The 20,240-nt window shown below is 28.9% G+C and overlaps 1 protein-coding gene across 2 annotated transcripts in view; it reads right to left on the reverse strand.

Annotated features, from left to right (window-relative positions):
• Window positions 1–11,114: 11,114 nt before the first annotated feature.
• LOC123296832 overlaps window positions 11,115–20,240 on the reverse strand; it is a 59,475-nt gene continuing 50,349 nt past the window's right edge. The window contains exons 2-8 of one of the 2 annotated variants that reach the window (XM_044878500.1): window positions 18,211–18,367; window positions 17,990–18,122; window positions 17,198–17,328; window positions 16,827–17,082; window positions 15,515–15,722; window positions 11,464–11,580; window positions 11,115–11,271 (exon numbers count right to left, since the gene is read on the reverse strand). In XM_044878500.1, the coding sequence (XP_044734435.1) occupies window positions 11,154–11,271; window positions 11,464–11,580; window positions 15,515–15,722; window positions 16,827–17,082; window positions 17,198–17,328; window positions 17,990–18,122; window positions 18,211–18,282 (1,035 nt within the window). In that variant the 5' untranslated portion in view covers window positions 18,283–18,367 and the 3' untranslated portion in view covers window positions 11,115–11,153. Of the gene's footprint in view, window positions 11,272–11,463; window positions 11,581–15,514; window positions 15,723–16,826; window positions 17,083–17,197; window positions 17,329–17,989; window positions 18,123–18,210; window positions 18,379–20,240 lie in introns of those variants that run through there. The other variant, XM_044878498.1, reaches the window with a different exon arrangement.

Raw genomic sequence — 20,240 nt, forward strand, 5'->3', positions numbered from 1 at the left:
CTGTGCTTATAACCAAGTTGTACAAATTAAAATTAATTCAACAAAATATTTTAACAACAAAAAAAAAACTGTAAATTTTTTGTGTGACAAAAAAAAGACAACTTAACGTCAATGTTTTCGTTTAATTTTGTTTTTTGTTTTTTTAAGTTGTGCCAATCTAAGAAAAAAAAAGTTTTATTTTTTTTTTGAACAACTTTGTGTGTTGCCCTAAAAATAAAGTTTACGCTTATCAAAGATTTTTTATTTATTTAATTTTTTTGCGTGAAAGTGTAAATATTGGAATTGAGACCAAGATGAAATAAAAATTTTGTGAGAACAGTATTTTTTAAACAAAAAAAAAAGACATCCATGACATTTTGTGAAATGTAAATAAATAAATATTTTTATTTTTTAATTTTATTTTTTTAATTAAAAGAATGGTGCTGCTTCAAATATAAGTCTATAGGTATTATTAGTTTTTAAGTACATTTATTTTTAATTTAACAAAGTTCCGTTTTACAAATCAAATAAAAATAAAGTTGCGTTTATACTTACAAATCAAATAAAAACGTCAAAGTTTTCACTTACTTACTTCGTTGAAATATTATTATTATTAACGCCTAGTACTTAGTTTTTACACAGACTGTTATTTATCGTTATTTGTTATTGTGATTTTTATTAACTAATTACACTAATTACGCATTCATTTCAGTTAAATTGATTATAAGTTTTTATTAATTAATACAAATACTCTTGATATCACTTTACTTATTTTAATTTTTCTTGACTTGACAGCGCGACATGCCTGACTCTACAATTTCAATTCCCTCCATAATAATATAAAAAAGAATAATATCTATCATAATAAATGCTAACAAAAATGGGTTTCTTACATTGACTCTAGAGTATACATAGACTTTAAAGTATACATAGCATCGCTTAACTTTCCAAACAGTGAGAAACGTGCCAACAACTAAGGTAATTGCTTAGGTCAGCTTGGGATATTTATTTTAAAAAAAATACATTGATATACATCCCATTTATTTCTGCCTTAAGTCTGGGAGGAAAACAATCAATTTGGGAGCCCTTTATTTAAATAAATAATAAAACAACAATAATAGTAAATTAAATACGGTTTACGGCCTAGAGTAATCTATAAAATAAAATGTTTTAAAAATAAATTTAATGAATCAAATTATCTTCTACAATTTAAAAAAACGAGAGGTGTAGTGGGATATCCGGTAGGAACTATATTCCTTTTGAACCTTCGTACACAATAAACGTAGCGCTTACTTCTTTAACATACAATTTAATTTTACTTACTTTTAATTATCTCTATTGTCTTTTACTTCTGATAACTTACTTTTACAACTAAATTTTTTACAATAAAGTTTTGACAAATTATAAAAATATTTTTGTTTTTTCTTAAAATTCTTGGAATTGGTTGAAACAGTTTTAGTTTCCTAGGTGACCTAAGTGGTTGCTGATTGGTTTTACCTCCCACCTAGCAAACAAATCAGAACGATAAAGTGCGATAAGTAACCTAGTCCCAAAAAGCTGGTAATGTGTACGTTAAGGTGATATTAATTTAACTTAAATGAATGTAACTTAATTAATAAATTGCTCACATTAATATGTTTTTTTTTTTTTTTAAAAAAGAAGCTACTTATGGAGTGATTTATTTTTGATTTTTATTTAAATAATTATTTGATCTTGTGTAATAAAACAAATAAACAAAACTAAAATAATAATAAAACTACACTTTAAAAACTATAAAATAAAAATCTGTGAGCAATATTTTTACACCGTTTTGTTTACACACGTGTAACAAAATTAATTAAATGTTAAAATTAATTAAAAAACAAAAATGTAAGAGATAAAAAAGTAAATATCATAAACTGTTTTCAGTTTAACAACAAATCATTTCAAAGCACAAATACATTTTTAGCCTGTAAAAAAAAAATATGTGCAATTAATTGTTAATAAAATATGTGTATTATTATTTAAAACAAATATTGTTAAAAATTTTTATGCTTCTAATTAATTGCAATTTAGAGTTTCAAAACATTCAAATAGTATTATTTAGACCATGATCTTATATAAGAGAATGGCGCAGCCGGTAGGGTTTGATCTATAATAAGCGATCATAAAGGTTTTACAATATGTAAATAGATCATGATTTCGGTATTTGATAAAATAAAAAGTCCAAAGAAATTATTAGGCCGTCCAAAATTATTTAATTCTAAATTGCATTTATTAGAAGTATTATAAAATTAAGAATCTATAAAATAAGTTTTGGAATTTATAAACTCTTAAATATTAGGTACTTACTTTTTTATATCAGAAAAATGCATTCCCTTGAATTTTTGAAAATCCCTGTGAAAAGTACTAACAAATAATTTTACAGACCTTATACGTTACAATGTAATTTTTACAAAAAATATTATTTTTAATCATCTCTTTGAAATAATTAATCAATTTAAAATAAAAATAATTTGTTTATTTAAAGTTGGCAGCAAATACTTTATTCTCCATTTTCATAACAACCTTAACAATTTTACCTCAACTTATTTTATAGATTCATTAAACTAAAAAAATAAAACTGTATAAAATCAAATAATTGCTTCATAGATTTGTGAAAACATTTTACAAAAACTAGAGCAAAACTTGAGCTATGAATTTCAAATATTTTTATGTTTATTGAAATTTACTTGAATATAATGTAAAACTTTTTTCGAATTTTATTTATGAAAATGGCTGTAGAATTCTAATTGACTATTAAATGTTTGATGTTTAACTATTAAAAAAAAAATTAACAGTGTCTTGAAATCAAATTTCTAGGAGTAATACAATCAATCAAATCAATTACCTTTTAAAAAAAAAGCAATACTTTGAATGTTTTTACAAAAATTTTTGATATTCGGATTTACTTAATGTGATTCAATCAACAAACGTAGATATATTTAAAAAAAAAAAACTATAGAAATAGGTTTTAAAACCATTCACGTAGTTTTAACTTAATTAGACTTACCAATCGATTACTTTCATCAGATATGATCAAATTCAAACTTTCTTAAACTAGTTGTGCTGTAATTTATACAGAATTCAAACTGTCGTTATACAAATGAAAAGAAAGCTGACCCGTTTTGAGTAGTTATAATTTTGACTACCAGATGACAATACTTGTACTTGTCATTTATCAGATAACTAGGAGTTGCATCCCCGCCAAGTGGCGATAATAATTTTACTAATTAAAATAGGAAGCTGACCCGTTTTGAGTAGTTCCAACTAAGATTATCAGGTTACTCTGATATTTTAAGTTTTTAATATCTATAGGGGCTAACATATATAGTTCTTTTTTCTATCGCTAGATAGAGTCTTTCTTAGCATCAAAATCATCATCAGTCTTTCTTAGCAGCAATAGTCGGTCTAAACCGCCGCTTAAGATGATTCACATCAAATATTGTATGTAACTTTAATATACTACAAGCCTTTGCTAAAATTTTTCGGGTGAAATGAATCACCAGGAATTATGTCAAAAAAGACACTCCTATATGTAAAAGAAAGTTTAAGCACCATGGCATCAGTTTTGCGCGTTACAGAGGGTAAAAGTGAGGATATAAATGTCACACTCCTTAGTGTCTCAATCCTGCACCAGCAAAATATGTACGAAGTTCCTGAATACTTTGCATAAGTATTCGAAGCGAATTACATATTTGCTGGAGCAGTAGTGAGACATTCATATTATCACCGGTACTCATTTGTACCCCACACAAAAATGACGGTATTATCTGATGAAAGTGACAGATGTTCATAAAACCGTGTGCCATTATTATATGTAAATATCATTATTTATTATTCTAGTAAAACGATGTTCATTTGATCGAATCATCGATATCGTATATAGAATTTTTTTCTAAGTAAATTTCAATTACATTTTGAATATTTTTTAGCATATAACTAAAAAAAATAGGCAAATTGGAAAACAAATCGAACCAACTTCAATCCATTATAAGGCAACTTCGTTTTAATAAACTCGTTTTAAAAGTGAAATTTAAATGATTCTTTGAAATCTTTTTTTAAATATCACCTTTAATTTGGCATTATCTCACTTACAACGCGATTTTCCTACAATTTAATGAAAATTTCCAGATTATTTTTACCTCCTTTCCTTTCCCAGTGAAAAAATTACGTTAAAATATGCCATACATTAATTAATTTTCAAATTATTCTCCAATTTGTTTATAAATTAAATTATTTAAGTGCTTTTTCCTGTATAAAAACATTTTTTTCTATGTCGAATTTAATATGAAAAGTTAAAATTAAAAGGACACTTTCCGACGACAATATTTAAATTAAAAAATAAAAATTCATTTTCACAATGGATTATCTTACAACAATTCGTTGTCAAATTATTATTTTGTAATTATTTGGATTAAAATTACAAAAAAAAAAAAAACTGTACTTATAGTGATCAAATATAAATTATACTCTTTATAAAAATATAATATTTTTAATTCATAATATATTTATTTATTTAAAATATTATTATTTTAAATATAAATACTCGATAAAATTTATAAAAATCAATTATATATTTATGTTCAAAGCCTCTACTTCATGGTGCGATGCGACCTTCAATTCAAACGTGTTTCAGAAGCTTTACTTTGTTGTCATACTGAAAAAGGATTGGATCATCCCCGGCCACTACTCCTTGAATCATTTAGACCTGTTTTAGAACAGCAGGATGGGTTTGGCGTCAACTGACTGAAAATCGGAGACGTCGTCAAAGAAAGGCTGAGTTATGTGAGTCCATCTCTCATCGCAAGAGGTGCACAATGACAGAGAAGATGAAACATCGTTTCTTCACCCTTTCCACACTGACAGCTCGTGAAATATTCGTGATGCACCGGTATCTCAGTCGTTCAGCGTGCCTGCCGCCTAGTGTCCTGTAATAGCCGCAACGATTTTGCTTATAGAAATCATTTAAAGCGATATAAGGCCTTCGGAATATATTCGAATGTACTCAACCCATATCTACCTTGTAGTATCACAAGTACGTTCCTCCTTCCATCTAGAGAGCTGCTTGAAGTTCACAAACGGAACTCTCGGATGTCTATTAATGCTTGTGTCCGAAAGCCTTGTGCTATTTCTAGCAAGCTCATCGGCGTGACAATTCCCTGGAATGTCTCTGTGGTCCGGTGCTCGTATCAAGTTTAAATTCATTTGTTCTACCAACTCATTTAAGGGCGTTCGGAAATCCTGTGCCACCTTTGAGGTTACATAGAGAGAGTTGAATAATGTAAGCGTTGTTTGGCTTTCGGTGAGGATAGTAATGTCGCTGCACATGAAAGTGGTCAGTCTTATCCATTCGTATCCCTTGTAAATAACCATCACTTGATACACGCTACAGTGATCTAGGAGAGACAGCCATAAATCTAGATTTTCAATGATTTCTCATTATCTTGTGGAGCCATTAGATGATCGCAGTCTTCTGGAACTGTTCTTCAAGACGTTCTGGACAGTGTCTCAATTGTGTGTCGTGACATTACCTGTAGTAGCGGTTTTGACAATTTTTAGTGAAGACGAGAGCAAATAATATACGACGATTATCTTCTGGTTGAGAGCCGAATTTGAAGGCGAATTGATGCGCTCATTTTAAGAGTAAGGGTAAGAATAGAAATCCTTTTACTTTTATTCACTTAGAAGATGAGTAAATAATGATTTATAAAAAAAAAAACTATATTTGGAATTACTCTTTTGAATTTTTTTCGATGAATCGATAATTCACAATTTTTGGAAAATTTTTATGGTCAATTTCTTTGGAGGTACAATTTTGAATAAAAAAACTTTCACTCAAAGTAAAAATCAAAAGATGTACATTTTTTATTGATCAAAAACTTGTGGCTAACGAATTCTGAATGGCCTATATTTATGTGAGGTACGAGTCTTCTTGTACTAGTTTTCGTAAGGTAACTGACTGATCCTTGGACTAATTAAATTTAGTTTCAATTATATTCTTCGACTTTTATCATAATCTGTAAATACTTAAAATTTCTATCAAATAGTTTGATTCTTAATCTCTTATTTACTCTTTGATAACTCTTTGACGTGTTTCAAAATCTTTCTTTTCTAGTCGCGAATTTATTTTATTAATTTTTTTATCTAAATTTTATAAGTTTTAAAAAAGTGGTACAAGATTCTGATTTCATTTTTAGTAAAATTCTGCGAAAAAGTTCCCGGCTTAGGTGTTTTGATAAATAATGAGTAAAAAATTATCCTTTAGATATCATGTCGATGTTGCGAAATATGAATATTTTTCCTGACTGTATCGCTTTCTGTGTCCTTGAGATGAAAAGCGATGAATACAAAAACTTTTTGCACAGAACGTCCCTCGACTGTTATAACAATTTTACTTATCATAAGAATTTCAGATGAGAATATTTTCTTGTTTCATGCTTTTTAGAGGGTGATTTTGTAAAGGTCGAAGTTTTAGTTTTTAAACAGTCCGGTAACTAAAAGAAGTAATTTTTACCACTTTCAAAAACAAATTCTTTCCTTGCAAACTTAGTTAGCAAAGAAATTTACTAAGTTTCCAAATATATTTGGAAAAAAGTTTTCGAGATAATTTTTACAATATCAAAGAATTTTTTCTTAAATAAAATTCGAAAAAATGTTTTTTATACAACAATTTTACAAGTTTGTATTTATTATATATCGGTACAAGTAATTTTGTGATTAATGAGATAATAAAAGATGCTCTCACTCTGATACAATTAATATTTATTATTCAAAAATAAAATAAATAAATAAATAAAATAATAAATATATATATTTTTATATAATTTCTAAAAAAAAAATAGAAACAAGATAATCCATTAAGATCCAATTTAATCATTAATTATTAAGTAAAAAATATTTTATAGTATTACGTGAAAGAAATTTTTGTAAATAAAATATTTTTTCATTAAATATTGTATTATATAATCTTGTATGTCTAATAAATATATTAAAATAGGTGCTAATTACTCAATAAATAATAGTCGAAAAATTAGTAGTTGCCCCAAAAATTAACACCCAATTTTCAACAATTTCATTTGGTTTTTTTTTTTGTAATTAGTGTGACAGAGTTGATGTATAATGAAAGAATGAAAAAAGTTGTAATTAATATTTAATTAGAATTGTAAGATTAAAAAAAAATTATTTTCTCAGACAGACATTTTGTAACGCCAAAATTACTTGCAGTGTTGCCAACTTTCAATTCTCAAGATTACAAAACAGACGATAGAAAATCACTAAAAAACGACTAAACATCCGTTTATTTATCAGAATATTTTTCGTGGCATAAATGATATTAAAAAATTAAATTATAAGCCAACTAAAAAGTTTTTTCTAGAAAAAACTTTTTTTTCCTACTAAAAGAAAGAGTAAAATTGTTAGTTTTAGTAATAAAACTACTAAGTTCGCAACACTGCATACATGTTACCAACATGAATACATTCCCTAATAGTGATTAAACCAGTGAATGTCAAAATAGAAAAAAAAAAGGTCCAAATAAGTTGGAATAACAAAATCAAATATTAAAATTGGGTGTAATTTTTCATGGGTCTACTAACTCTTGTAAAAAAAATAGTTTAGAATATAGAATTTTATGATTTTCCCTCGAATCAATTTTGGTAACATTTTTTACTCGTTTAAATTTGACATCAGAGAGCAATAATTAAAATTTTTTAATGACAAAATGAAAAAATGTCTATTATACGGGAAAAAATTTTTGCTTTTGAGTATAGAATGTTTTCAAATTTTTGATGGATGATTATATAACTAAAAAAAAAAAGATTCCAAGAACACAATAACTTTTTTTTATAAAAATATTAATTTTAGATGAGTATAGAGGATGTTACGTAACGATATACAGGGTTGTTTACAAGAAAGTGTGGCATATTTATCGAATGATGAATTTATTTCATACATTGTAATTAAAATCGACATATTAATTTTATGAATTTAAAATAAAAAAAATCTTTTGTACATATTTATTATTATTATTATAATTATAAATAGCTTTACAACATTTTGTCTCTTGCCTGTAAATAATACAAATCATATACAATAATGATGCTTGCTTTTTAAATAAAAAAAAGGATTCATTCTAAAATTGTTTTGTTTTTATTTTTGCACCTCTGATTTTAAACTGATACCTTCTTTATATTCTAGGAAATGGCTCGGCAAAAATCTATGGACCCCAACTTTCTGTGCCGCGATAAATAAGCTTTTGAGTCGCTGTGGAACAGGTTAAGACAACCTCATCTTTCGTTATTTATAAGAATATCGAAGGGTACTTAACCAAAAGCTGAACTTGAAACTCAGCCTACTACAAATTCACAAATACAGCCGATTCTTAATATTTTGCCTAGCGCCAGAGATGGTTAGAGATATCGATAATATCATATTATTCACCGGGTCTTCTCCACATCTTCACTCGTACATCATCTGGGATTAAGCCAATCTCGAGTCATCTGTGAAAAGCACACCAGCCCAATCGCTGTCTGCCCATGCGCGATGATTACGTGCAAATGTAAATAGAATAACTCGATGACTTCAGGTCAATACTGGATCTTTCAAAGCTGTGTGAGATGTTAGTCCGACTTTTTTAATCCTTATTTTTACTGTTTTTGAACTAAAAAATAATATTTACATCCCGATGTTCCTGCAATTCATTTCTTATCTCAGTTTCGTAGACGGTGCGATTTCTACTACCATAAATCGGTTGTTTCTGGGTGTTGGTTTTTGTTTTCAATCTTATCCACTACGTCTTTTGTAGAGTTCCGTCTGCTGATTACGTTTGACATTCCGAAAAACTACCGATGAAAAACTTAGACTTAAAATTGTCTTATTGCAGGAATGGGACAGGATATTTCAGGAATTCATTGAAAATTTATTTAGAAAAGTGCCAAGAAGGCTAGAATGTGTCATAAAAGTAAGTAAACAAAAAAAAGATTTTCATTATACTTTTTTTGTAAGAAATTTTATTTTTATTTGTTTTTCCGTAATAAAAATGAAAATTTTGATGTTTTCTAATTAACTTACATTGCAGAATCTTTTATTCAAGCTTAAGGTAAGTTGCATTCAGGCATTTTCCAGCCAGACTTTTTAATACAAAGAAAGATGTTTTTTTTAAAAGCATTCCTCTAAATAGTGTGGTAGCGTTCCTACAGAGTGTCGCATTTAAGTTGAAAACACCCTCATATTTTCGTTTTTTATAAAAATTTCAATTTGAAATTTTGTACAGTTATACTGAATTTTTAAGTCAGCCTACCAAAAATAGACAAATAGGCCTGATTCTTATTATTTTGTCTAGCGTCAGATATGGTTAGAGATATCAAAAAAAAAGTAATGGGAAAAGTTCTTGAAGTGTTTTTATACCTACACCGATTTTCACGACAAATTTCTGAAGAACTTGAAAAAATAAATTTTTAAAGCTAATAGATAAGTTGAAAAAATTCTGAAAATTTCATAATTCGAAAATAGATATTATTATATGAAAATAGAAAAAGTTTCAACCACATAAACCATTTGAAAAATAAAAGTTATTTATATTTTTAATCATGCATAAGCAAAATATTCATAACACGAGTGCTGACGGGTTAAAAGCTTATACATAGTGAATACAAATAAGCATTTTTTTTATTCAAATACCTATATACAAGTTTAAATCTATATTAAGTTAGTAGGACCACTTTTCGTATTTTCTAACTTTTCGATATCCAGAATTTGATGTATTTTATCCGCAAATTAATAATGTAGGCGCTTAATTATTTAAAAATCGGGTAAATTTGGGAATTGGGGAGTTTTTTTTTAAAGTTGGAAAAGTGGTCCGCGAATTTAATGTCAGGACACTACTGGGTTACTTGAAAAGTAAATTGACTGCTAAACCAGAAATTCTACGAATAAGTTATGGGTAAAAAACGGCTAGTTCTCAGTATAGTAAAGTTGGAAAATTAAAAAAAATGGTCGCCTAACTTAATATAGATCTAGTTGAACGAATTTAATAAATTTTTGTATATCACTGGCAGGTATATTTTGTACCATATGAATATGAATCACGTATTCCAAATATTTATAATGGACTTTAATTAAAAAAGTTATTATGAATTTTTTTCCAATAGAAATAGTCTTTATGAAATTAATTCATAAATTTATGAATTATTGATTGAATCCAAACCAGATCAAAAATATTTTATTTACACGCTACTAGTACAGTGTGTTTTACTGATTTTTGAAAAAAACATATCAAATTTTTTCATTGATTTCTTAGTTCTTGGCAAAAATTTTTGAAAATTTGGGAAACATATTGTCTTAAAGAAATAGAAAAGTATATGAAAATTTGTGTTTAAGGATGTACCACTGCCAGACCAATTTTGAATAAAATGCTTTATTGTTTTTTGGGACTAATTCTGTAAATTTTAGGGGGGGGGGTGTAAAAATTGGGCATTTTTAAGATTGGTTTTATGGTAAAATGGTAGATGGATGTTATGTTTTCATAGATTTCTCTAAAACCAGGTGGAAAGAGGACGACTAACTCAATACCACGCGAATCGATTTCGATGATTCTTTCTTAGTGACAAATTAGTTAGTGTACTTCAGATTCACTAAAAATCACAAAATAAAAAAAACTTTTAACAAAAACAAAACCGACTTCAAAAGAAAAACTTTTCCAAAACAAATTAATATGCGCTAAAAAATAAAAAATAACGATAATATAATGTAGTTAAAATTATAGTTATTTTTGGAGTCGGTGTCAGCCAAGGAAACAACTCTAACAGAACAGTTTGCTACATTAGCTTGGCTGACACCGACTCCAAAAATAACAATAACTTTAACTACATTATAATATCGTTATTTTTTACTTTTTAGTGCATATTAATTTGTTTTGGAAAAGTTTTTCTTTTGAAGTCGGTTTTCTTTTTGTTAAAAGTTTGTTTTTTGTACGTTTGTCATGGGAAATTATCATGACCACTTGTTCCAACACAGCTCCGGTACTAAAATGTAATTTTTTGTGTGTTTATTTTATTAAAAAATGACTAGAATAAATGTTTAATTTTCTAATTAAAAAAATTGTATTATCGAATAAAAATTGTTTTATACATTTAATATTTACAACATTTTTTATTTTAGTAGCATTGGCAACGATTTGCAGGACATCGTGGCGGATAAACAATACATTGATCCATACAATAAACATCTGCACCATCACGACCTTCTAATTCACCAATAGCATCACAAGTTTGCCTGTAACAGATGCAAAAATTATTTTTAGTAGAGTTAAGTAAGTATTCGGGAATTGGGAATTGTAATTGGACCACTCTTTACTTAAAAGACCGTATTTAATTGCCCTGGAGAAAAGAAAACTAATTGATTTTTAAAAAATATTTAAAACGTTTATGAATATTTTAGAAAATTGATGGAAAATTTTATACTCACGGGCATTCACATATACCAGGTGGGCAATTGGGCGGATAACGCAAGCAATTTGTTTGACACCAGTCTGACATACCAGGAATTATTCTATACAAGCCCGATGCCACACAAACTTGATCTCTGAAAATAATAAAACAAAAATTTTAAGTACATTGCTTCCTACATATTACTGTATCCTAAATAACGCCAATAAATCATATATATATATATATATATATATATATATATATATATATATATATATATATATATATATATATATATCTACTTTTAGTCCGACAAAGTAGGAAAAATCTGGGAAAAATTTATGCTAGAAATCATAGAGTACTCAAATAAAATTCAAATAGTTCGTCATAATAAATAGACTACAGCATTACCAGCGAAAAATAACAAATAAGGTATTTCGGATGCTAATTTTTTCAAACTTAACATCTGTTTTTTTTATACCAATAGAAGGAGAAAATAATTTTACGCAAACTTTCCGAGATATTCAATATTAAACATGTCAAGAAATGCATACGAGTAGAGATAAAAAGAATGGAAGTGTTAAGGATTTCATACAATTTTCGATATTAATAAACTTGGCATGATATAAAAATAAGTATCGTTAAAAAAATCAATCTGTATTCGATTATTGGGTTGGGTTGGGTTGAGTGTGGGGTTGGGTTGAGAGTTTAAAGATAGTAGCAAAATGTGACTACTTTGTCGGATAAAATTTCCTTTGGATACTGGACTATAATGTATCAATGAAAATATTTGATGACACCAATATAGTAGAAGTACTGTAACAGTTTTAGTTACATCCTCCAGGCATCTGCATGATTATAAACATGAGTATGAATAGTCGAAAAAATAAAGAAATTAATTGTCGATTTCGTCAGAAGTAAGACGGATCGGGATGCGGTTTTTGTATTCGATTTGTTCGGCTTTTGGGGCCACTGAACTCGAATATCATAACAAAAATGAGTTCCGAGGTATTTGGTGTCCAAGGTGGATAGTAAAAACTTCGTGTCTTGAATGTGTCGTGTCGATAATATGTAATATATTTCATCTAAACTCGTTACTCAGGGTTTGGGGGCCGCTAAACATGAATATAACTGCGTAAATAGGCCCTGAAGTATCTGGTTCCCAAGACGGGTGAAAAGGGGACGTCCAGGGACGAAATATGTTACATATTCTCTTAAACTACCCGTCGTGGGCACGAATCGAATGCAAAAATCCGCATCCTTTCTGTCATACCGCTCACTAAATCGGCAGTAGATCCGTTTTTAATGCTTCATTTCTTCGTCTAGAACGAGGTGGTTGGATTATATTTTGTGTTCTTTTAATGTAATGTAATGCTTTGCAAAATGTGTTCTAGAATAGAAATAGGATAGCAAAGAAAGAAAAAAAGTCATTTTATACGTGACTTTTAACATATTGACTTCCAATATTATAAACTACAAAAATATTATGCAGCACATTTTTATTTAAGCTATTTTGATACCGTTAAAATGAAAATGATACCAAATCTTAGCAGGGCCAAATTTATATAATTTTTGCCCCCAAATTCTCCGCAAATCTCTTTTACGTTTGGCTAAGAATATACATATAAACCACAGCGACTCCGCGTTAAATTCTGTTCTGCTTGAATAAGATAAAAAGAAAACTTTGATGGCTTTTATCTTGGTTGTTTTTAAAGTTATTCGAAAAAAAAATTTTCTGAGGTTGTTTGTTACATGAAGAAGTTTTTAATAAAGCAAAAAAAAAAAAGCAAATACCCAATTGATCAATAACGTTGAAGTTGAATAACGGAAGTTACAAGTTCAATAAAATGAAATATATCCTCAAAATACTTCCTATTATTATGCATGAAATTATATTATTAAATTATTCGTTACTGTTTTTCTGTATCTTCTAATAATGTTATACTAAAAGAGTTCGAATTATTTTATGAAAATATTATTCTATACATATTATTATGTGAATGAAACGAACCAAAATAATATGGCTTCACCTCACTTTTCTATTAGCCCATTCGCTGTACACTTTTGATTGAAATACTTTTTTCTAAACATCCTTTTTAGACGCGAGGGCGTCTCCAAATTACGTCTCAAAAATTTCAAAGTTGCGCCCTCACGGTTAAACAGTGGTGTTTACGAAAGAATGATTGAAATAAAAGTTGTTAACTTGGATCTTTTCTAACGGTTAACAAGATGGAAACTTTTTGAATGACCATAAAAACTTCCAGTTTAAAATTGGCATATCTCGTTCAATGTTGAAGTTAGAATGACGAAAATAAACGAAAATGTACGAACTTTTTCCTTATTTAATGCATAATTTTTGTGTAATTTGTAAAAAACTGTTTAAAACTCCTGAACTACCCCCCAAAAGTGGGAGTTAGGTAATAAACAACTGAGGAAGCAACTAACTCCTTTACCAACACTGAAACATTAAAGGTAGGTTTCAGTAGATGGCGTTTTTTCACGATTAGTATGCAGGGGGTTTTTCACACGAAAAATCGATCCAGCTAGAAATCATTTTATCTCAACACCGTTTTATCTCGGAAACAGCTTCAACAATTTTCATGACATTTAGTATGTAGGAGATTTCGGGGGCGAAAATTCAATCTAGCTAGGTTTCATTTAAAACAAATAACGATCATCCAGGTGCTTTAGTTTAATTGTACTATATAGTTTATTGATTATTGGTGCAACAGAAAGACATAAAATAAGTTCTAGCGACTGTGCTTGGTGCATTAATAGTAATAATAATAATATAATAATATTCATGTATATAATAATGTAATTATTTTATGAATCTATTATTTATGTTTTTATGTACGTGCATAATATTTTTATTAACGTCGGTCGTGTGTTCAACAATACATAATATTATGTTGAACGAACAAAAAAAATTTATTTATTTATAAAATATGAATATTATTATGAAACAAAAAAATTATTGGAAATATGAAAATTATAAAATAATGAATGTGAAAATATGTATATAAAGTTGGTTTATAGAAAATATATCAATAAACCATTCATAAAACCTATCAGATTCTGCCCACTGTACAAACTATTCAAACTATTCAACTTTCTGCCCACTGTACAAAACGAAGTTGCCGCTTTTCGTCTCCGTCGGAAAGAAAAATAGTATACACACCACGGGAGCAAGTAAAGAATGTCTCAGATCTCATGTTCATTGTCGCTCGAAGCAAAGTCAAGCCTTTTGGCTCTCTAGGTGTGTAATATTGTTCATGTAGATCAAATGAATTACATTTTGTTAAAGAAAAAGTTCGCTGTATGACCGGGCCAGATTTTTCTATCCAGAAAAATAATTAAAATAGTTGAATTTAGCTGAAGCAGGAACTATCGCTGCATCAGTCGTATCAATGATACGAGGTCTCCGGGTTACAGAGGCCCCTAATGTGTGTAACATTTTATTTGAATTGTTTGGCTAGACTTTTTTCAACACACGACAGGGGCTCATTTTCTTTGTAAGGATATGCGATTAAAAATATTTTGTACGAAAAATTCAAAAAATGTAATGCATGCCTTATTGCGTAACGTTTGCGCGGTCTTTATGGAAGTCATTTGGCAAGCGACAGAAAGCTAGAGTTCATAGATTTGTTTGTGCATCAGATAGTTTGAAAAGTAAGTCGAATTTGAATGCGGTTTTGACATTCGATTCGTTAGAGCGTACCTGATGTCCAGGGTAAGCGGAATCACCGGTGTCTCCTGGAGTTTTTGGGAAATTTCCTATATAACCGGTTCAAACTCGTTTTTGGGCTCGCTGAACACGAATATCGAAACAGAATCGGGAACCAGGTCCTTGCTGTCCCGGGTATCCAGCGTATTCGAGTTACAATGGGCAGCAGATACCTCGGTAATAAATTCTGTTGCGATATTCAGTGTTAAGCGACCCCTAAACCCTCCGTGTAACAAGTTTGGAATCATTTTCTTCACCGCATTAAAATTCGACTTACTGTTCAAATTTTTCGAACTGTATTGCTTCGTTTCTGCGACTAATAATAAAAGTATTAGATAGATGTTATAATAATTTAATTTACCTGACAATTAATGGCAGAACATTATATGGTGCGGAAATACGTAGATCTTTATAATATAATAAGAATGGATTGTCTTGTTCGATGAAGATGGGTGGTAAAGCACCCCCAGTACTCGTCACTATTGTTATATCAGCACAGTTTCTAAATGTTTCTGCTCGACCACAACCAACTGCTTCCGTACCATTTGAACACATACCCCATTGATTTCCTATATTAATACAAAACAAACATAAACAATATATTAACTATAATTATTTCTCACCTACAGTTATTGATCTTCCATTAACAAAAAATGAAATATTTATTTATTTATTACAAGTTTTTATTTATTTAACTTCAATAGTGTGTTTGTTATACTAGTTATTTAAGGAGATATGCAAGGATTAAATAACACTAGGGATTTCAATAAAACTTTATAGATACACTAGCTGTGAACTACCCGCTTTGCTGGGCAACATCCCCACTTGCACCCCTCCCTCCACATTTCCTTTTGTGGGATAACAGTTTTGTAATGTACACGTCATGCTCTTTTATTTGATACCCCACTTAGGTATATTTGTAAATATTCGATAATTCCTTCCCACTTTCTCGCTACACCTTTCTACCCTCCGAAGGTTAAAAGTAGATAAAAACAATAGATCTTTGAAGCTGGTTGTATATCGTGTCAATATTTGAGCTTAATCGATGCACAACTTTTTTAGTTTTTGAAGCATATCCCTTTCAACCCCTATTTCAACCTCTTACTCTACTATAATATGGATGTATTATACATAAAAACCTTCCTCTTGAATCACTCTATCTATTAAAAAAAACCGCATCAAAATCCGTTGCGTAGTTTCAAAGATTTAAGCATACAAAGGGACATAGGGACATAGGGACAGAGAAAGCGACTTTGTTTTATACTATGTATTGATGATGATTTTTTGAATAACAAAGTTTGCAAAAATCACAAAAAATTCCTAGGTGATTGGGGCTTTTTATTATTATTTCATCGTTCAAAGTTGGCTGAAAAAATGATGAATCATATAAGGTTATTCCTTTTTAATTGGATATTTCTATATCAAAAAATCTAGAGAGTGTGATAAAAAACTATCTAAAATATTTAGACAATCTTTTAGTTTATAATGATACCATAAAAATATAAGGTTGTCGATGATATAACAAGAAAATTTTAATTTAATTATGAGTTCATCGAAGATCCATCATTTGATGAACAAGGAGTATTGATGATTGAAGAGAGATATCTATATTATCAAATTTATAAGCAGCATCGACTCGAAGATTACTATATAATAACTTAAATAAATTGTACCTGTATAATATGTCCATTGTAACACACATTGAGAACATGTAACGTATGGTGGTAGACGAACTTTATATCTGAAAACATCTTTCTTTTTCGAATCCATTGGTATTAAATAACGATTTTCACGTGTACCAGATATAAATAATGGATAACGATCAAAACATTCTTGTGTGGCTTCTTGTCGAGGATTATTATTGGGACATAAATTTATTTCAAAACGACCTAAATGATTTGCTGTTAATTCCACTTCAACGTCAATTTCCTACAAAAAATAATGGGTTTTTTTGTTGTTGCTGAAAAAGGTTCCCTAAAGATAGATGGGTGATTCATGGGTGATTAAAATATAATCATATATATATAAATAAAGATATGGGTACCTGACCAACACTGTAATGTCTTCCAATGATGCCTTTTCCATACAAACCACCAGCTTCATGGGGTCGTGGTTCTTCTAAATGATAAGGATCACCACAAATACCACATTGTCCACCATTTTGTTCCCATTGCACTATAAGGGAAGTAATTAAGTTTAGTATGTGCATTATAATATATTATAAATGTTTATTTATAACGTAAAACTATTAACTATCAACAAAGGTTTAATAATTTATCATTACATCATAAACCATAAGAAAATTATGGTCATTTTATTTGCATTTTCCATTAAATAGTTTAATATTGAAATATTAATAGTGATAATAATTATCACTAGACACGGAGTATCATTTTTTAAGAAACGAATCCCATATTTCTTGTATATTTATTACTCGACAATTCAATTGGTGGACAACACCAGATAGTTCATGCTACGCACAATTTGTAAATTCCCGCTTTTCTTTGCGTTTTCAAGGTTTTCAAGGTTTATTAATAACTTATGTAGAGATTGTAGGGAAACCTTTGACGAAGAGAATTCTTTTTTTAAACTGTTGCAGGATGTTTCGTTACCGATTATGTACAGTTTTTCCGATGCACCCATTTTTGAGTATCGAATAGATTTCTTGCGGGTCATACAAGCCGAGAAAATAAACTTCAACTAGTCCCATTCATTCTGTTTGTTCAAATTATTGCGTTAAAAATCGGCTGTGATAAAAATTAATTGAAAAATTCCATTTCAATGATCTCCGTGTATAGATTAAAGTGTTAGAAATGAAAATAGACGTTAAACTTACCAGCATAACCCCCACAAAATAGCTCATTGTCGTTATAATTAACAGGTGTTGGAAATCCAAAGCGCCACATTGAATTCCTAGCTGGAGGGTCCATTAACCGTCCATGTCCTAATACTTCATATACAAACAGCAACTGCAATGGAGGATAAATCCATTAGGTGTTAAATTTAATATAGTTTTGTGAAAACTAAATTCTAAAATAATATAAGTTTATTACTTACTTGTAAAAAGATTTCTACAATAAATAGGCCATTTTTCGATGTCTTTTGCCGATGGCGATGTTGCAATAACATTGTCAATAATTGTTACGTTATTTTTAATTGAAATCAAAATGTTGAACGTAAATTGTTGAATTGTACGTGAGCATAAAGATGATACCTGTAAAAATTCAAAAACGTATCAATGAACAAGTGAATACAGCAAGTACCTAAATAACTTTATAAATCTTCCCAATAATGCAGTCGGGTTTTTTGATTTTTGATTTTTGATTTGTATTTTTTTGCATGCCCTGTATGTATATGCAGAGTATAATAACTTTTAATTAGTTTTATGAAGCTTTTACGAAGTTAAATATTCATATGTTTACTAAATATTTATTAAAGTTTCTGTATTAATTTTATTTAAATAATCAAATATAAAATAAGTACTTCCTGCTTTAATTGAAAACTTTTGGTTGTTTAAATTTATTATGAGTATTTAGTTTTTAATTTGCAATATTTATTTTTCCACAATCATATTTTGTAAACCAAATTTTAGGTACCAGGCATTTCTGATACATTCAGAGAAGATCTCACAATAATGTTAACTGTAAAAAAATTAATCGGTGAATGAGTTTCCAAAATATTTTCACCATGCAGAAAATTTATCATAGATTCTGCAAAAAATCATTGCCTTACACGAACTTAAAACGTTCTTAAAAGAACATTGTTTTTTGACGCTTTTTTGATATTTTTAGAGCCTTTTTTTACATTTACGTCATACAAATTGCCTAGTTTACGATATTTAATAGCATTTTCTTACATTTATGTCATACAAATTGCCTAATTTAATAAAATTGGAATAAACATTTATTCGAAATATAAATAGATTATTACAGTAGAAATTTAATTCAATGTACAAATTTAATAAAACTGTTAAATTTTCGTTTCAATTCGAATTTCAATCGAAATAAAAGAACTAATTAAACACGCATTTCAAGCGTGATTCTGTAAGCTGTTATAAGCCTCATAGATTAGGTATACAGCTCTTGCATGAAGAAGTTTATATAATGTATTTACAAGATATAAAAGACAATTCTATTTATGTAACGATGAGATGAGGTAAGTCTAAGTAGTTAGTTAGTTAGTTTGTCACTTTGTACTAGATATAAATTAATTTCACACTTTAGTGGAACCAAATGGATTTTACTAATTAATATTGAACAACTCATGTGGATAATCTATGATATTACTAGACATATAATGTACAATCTATAACCATTAATAGTACAGTCAAAGATTTAACAAAAAGGTGATGGTCACGGCACAACACCCGAAAATCGGTCAAGTGCGAAACGAGGAATGAACTCACTCATGATCGATATAGTGCATTCCTACAAAGGAGTAGTTTCCAAAATATATGACGCCATGATCAAGATTTTGTTCAGTGTATTTGTAAACTAAGAAAACTTGTAGAATTTTGGTTTTACCTCCCAACATGCAAACAAATCAGAACGATAAGATGCAATAAGGGACATAGTTCTAATTCGTATGTAGTATGACATATACGTAATATAGGCAACTTTTATTACGTATATGTCATACTAATATAAGAGTTTTTGACAAATACTCAGCCACTAATCAATACAAGTTGTTTAATTATTAATTTTTTAAGTTAAATTTTACATGAACTGTTTCATTAAATTAAAAATTTATTGTTTATTAACAAATAGAAACATTTGCGCAACTAATTCATAATTTACGAATGATATTTGACATCTAAGAAACACATTTCACCAGGTTTTACCAAAAAAATGAGCGGTTGATTTCATTTTTCTCAATCTATTACATCTTTGACTGTACTAAAAGTATTATCATCAATATATGATCTGTATATATAAAAATAAATTGCTGTGCGTTAGTCTCGCTCAAAAACTCAAAAACGGCTGGACCTATTTTCAAAATTTTTTTTTGTTTTGTTCGCTATAGTTCAGGGATGGTTTAGAAAAAAAAAATTGATTACCTTTTGTTTCGGACAGTATCTTAAAAAACTA

Source organism: Chrysoperla carnea, chromosome 3 (genome assembly GCF_905475395.1).
Source record: "Chrysoperla carnea chromosome 3, inChrCarn1.1, whole genome shotgun sequence".
Lineage (NCBI taxonomy): Eukaryota > Metazoa > Arthropoda > Insecta > Neuroptera > Chrysopidae > Chrysoperla > Chrysoperla carnea.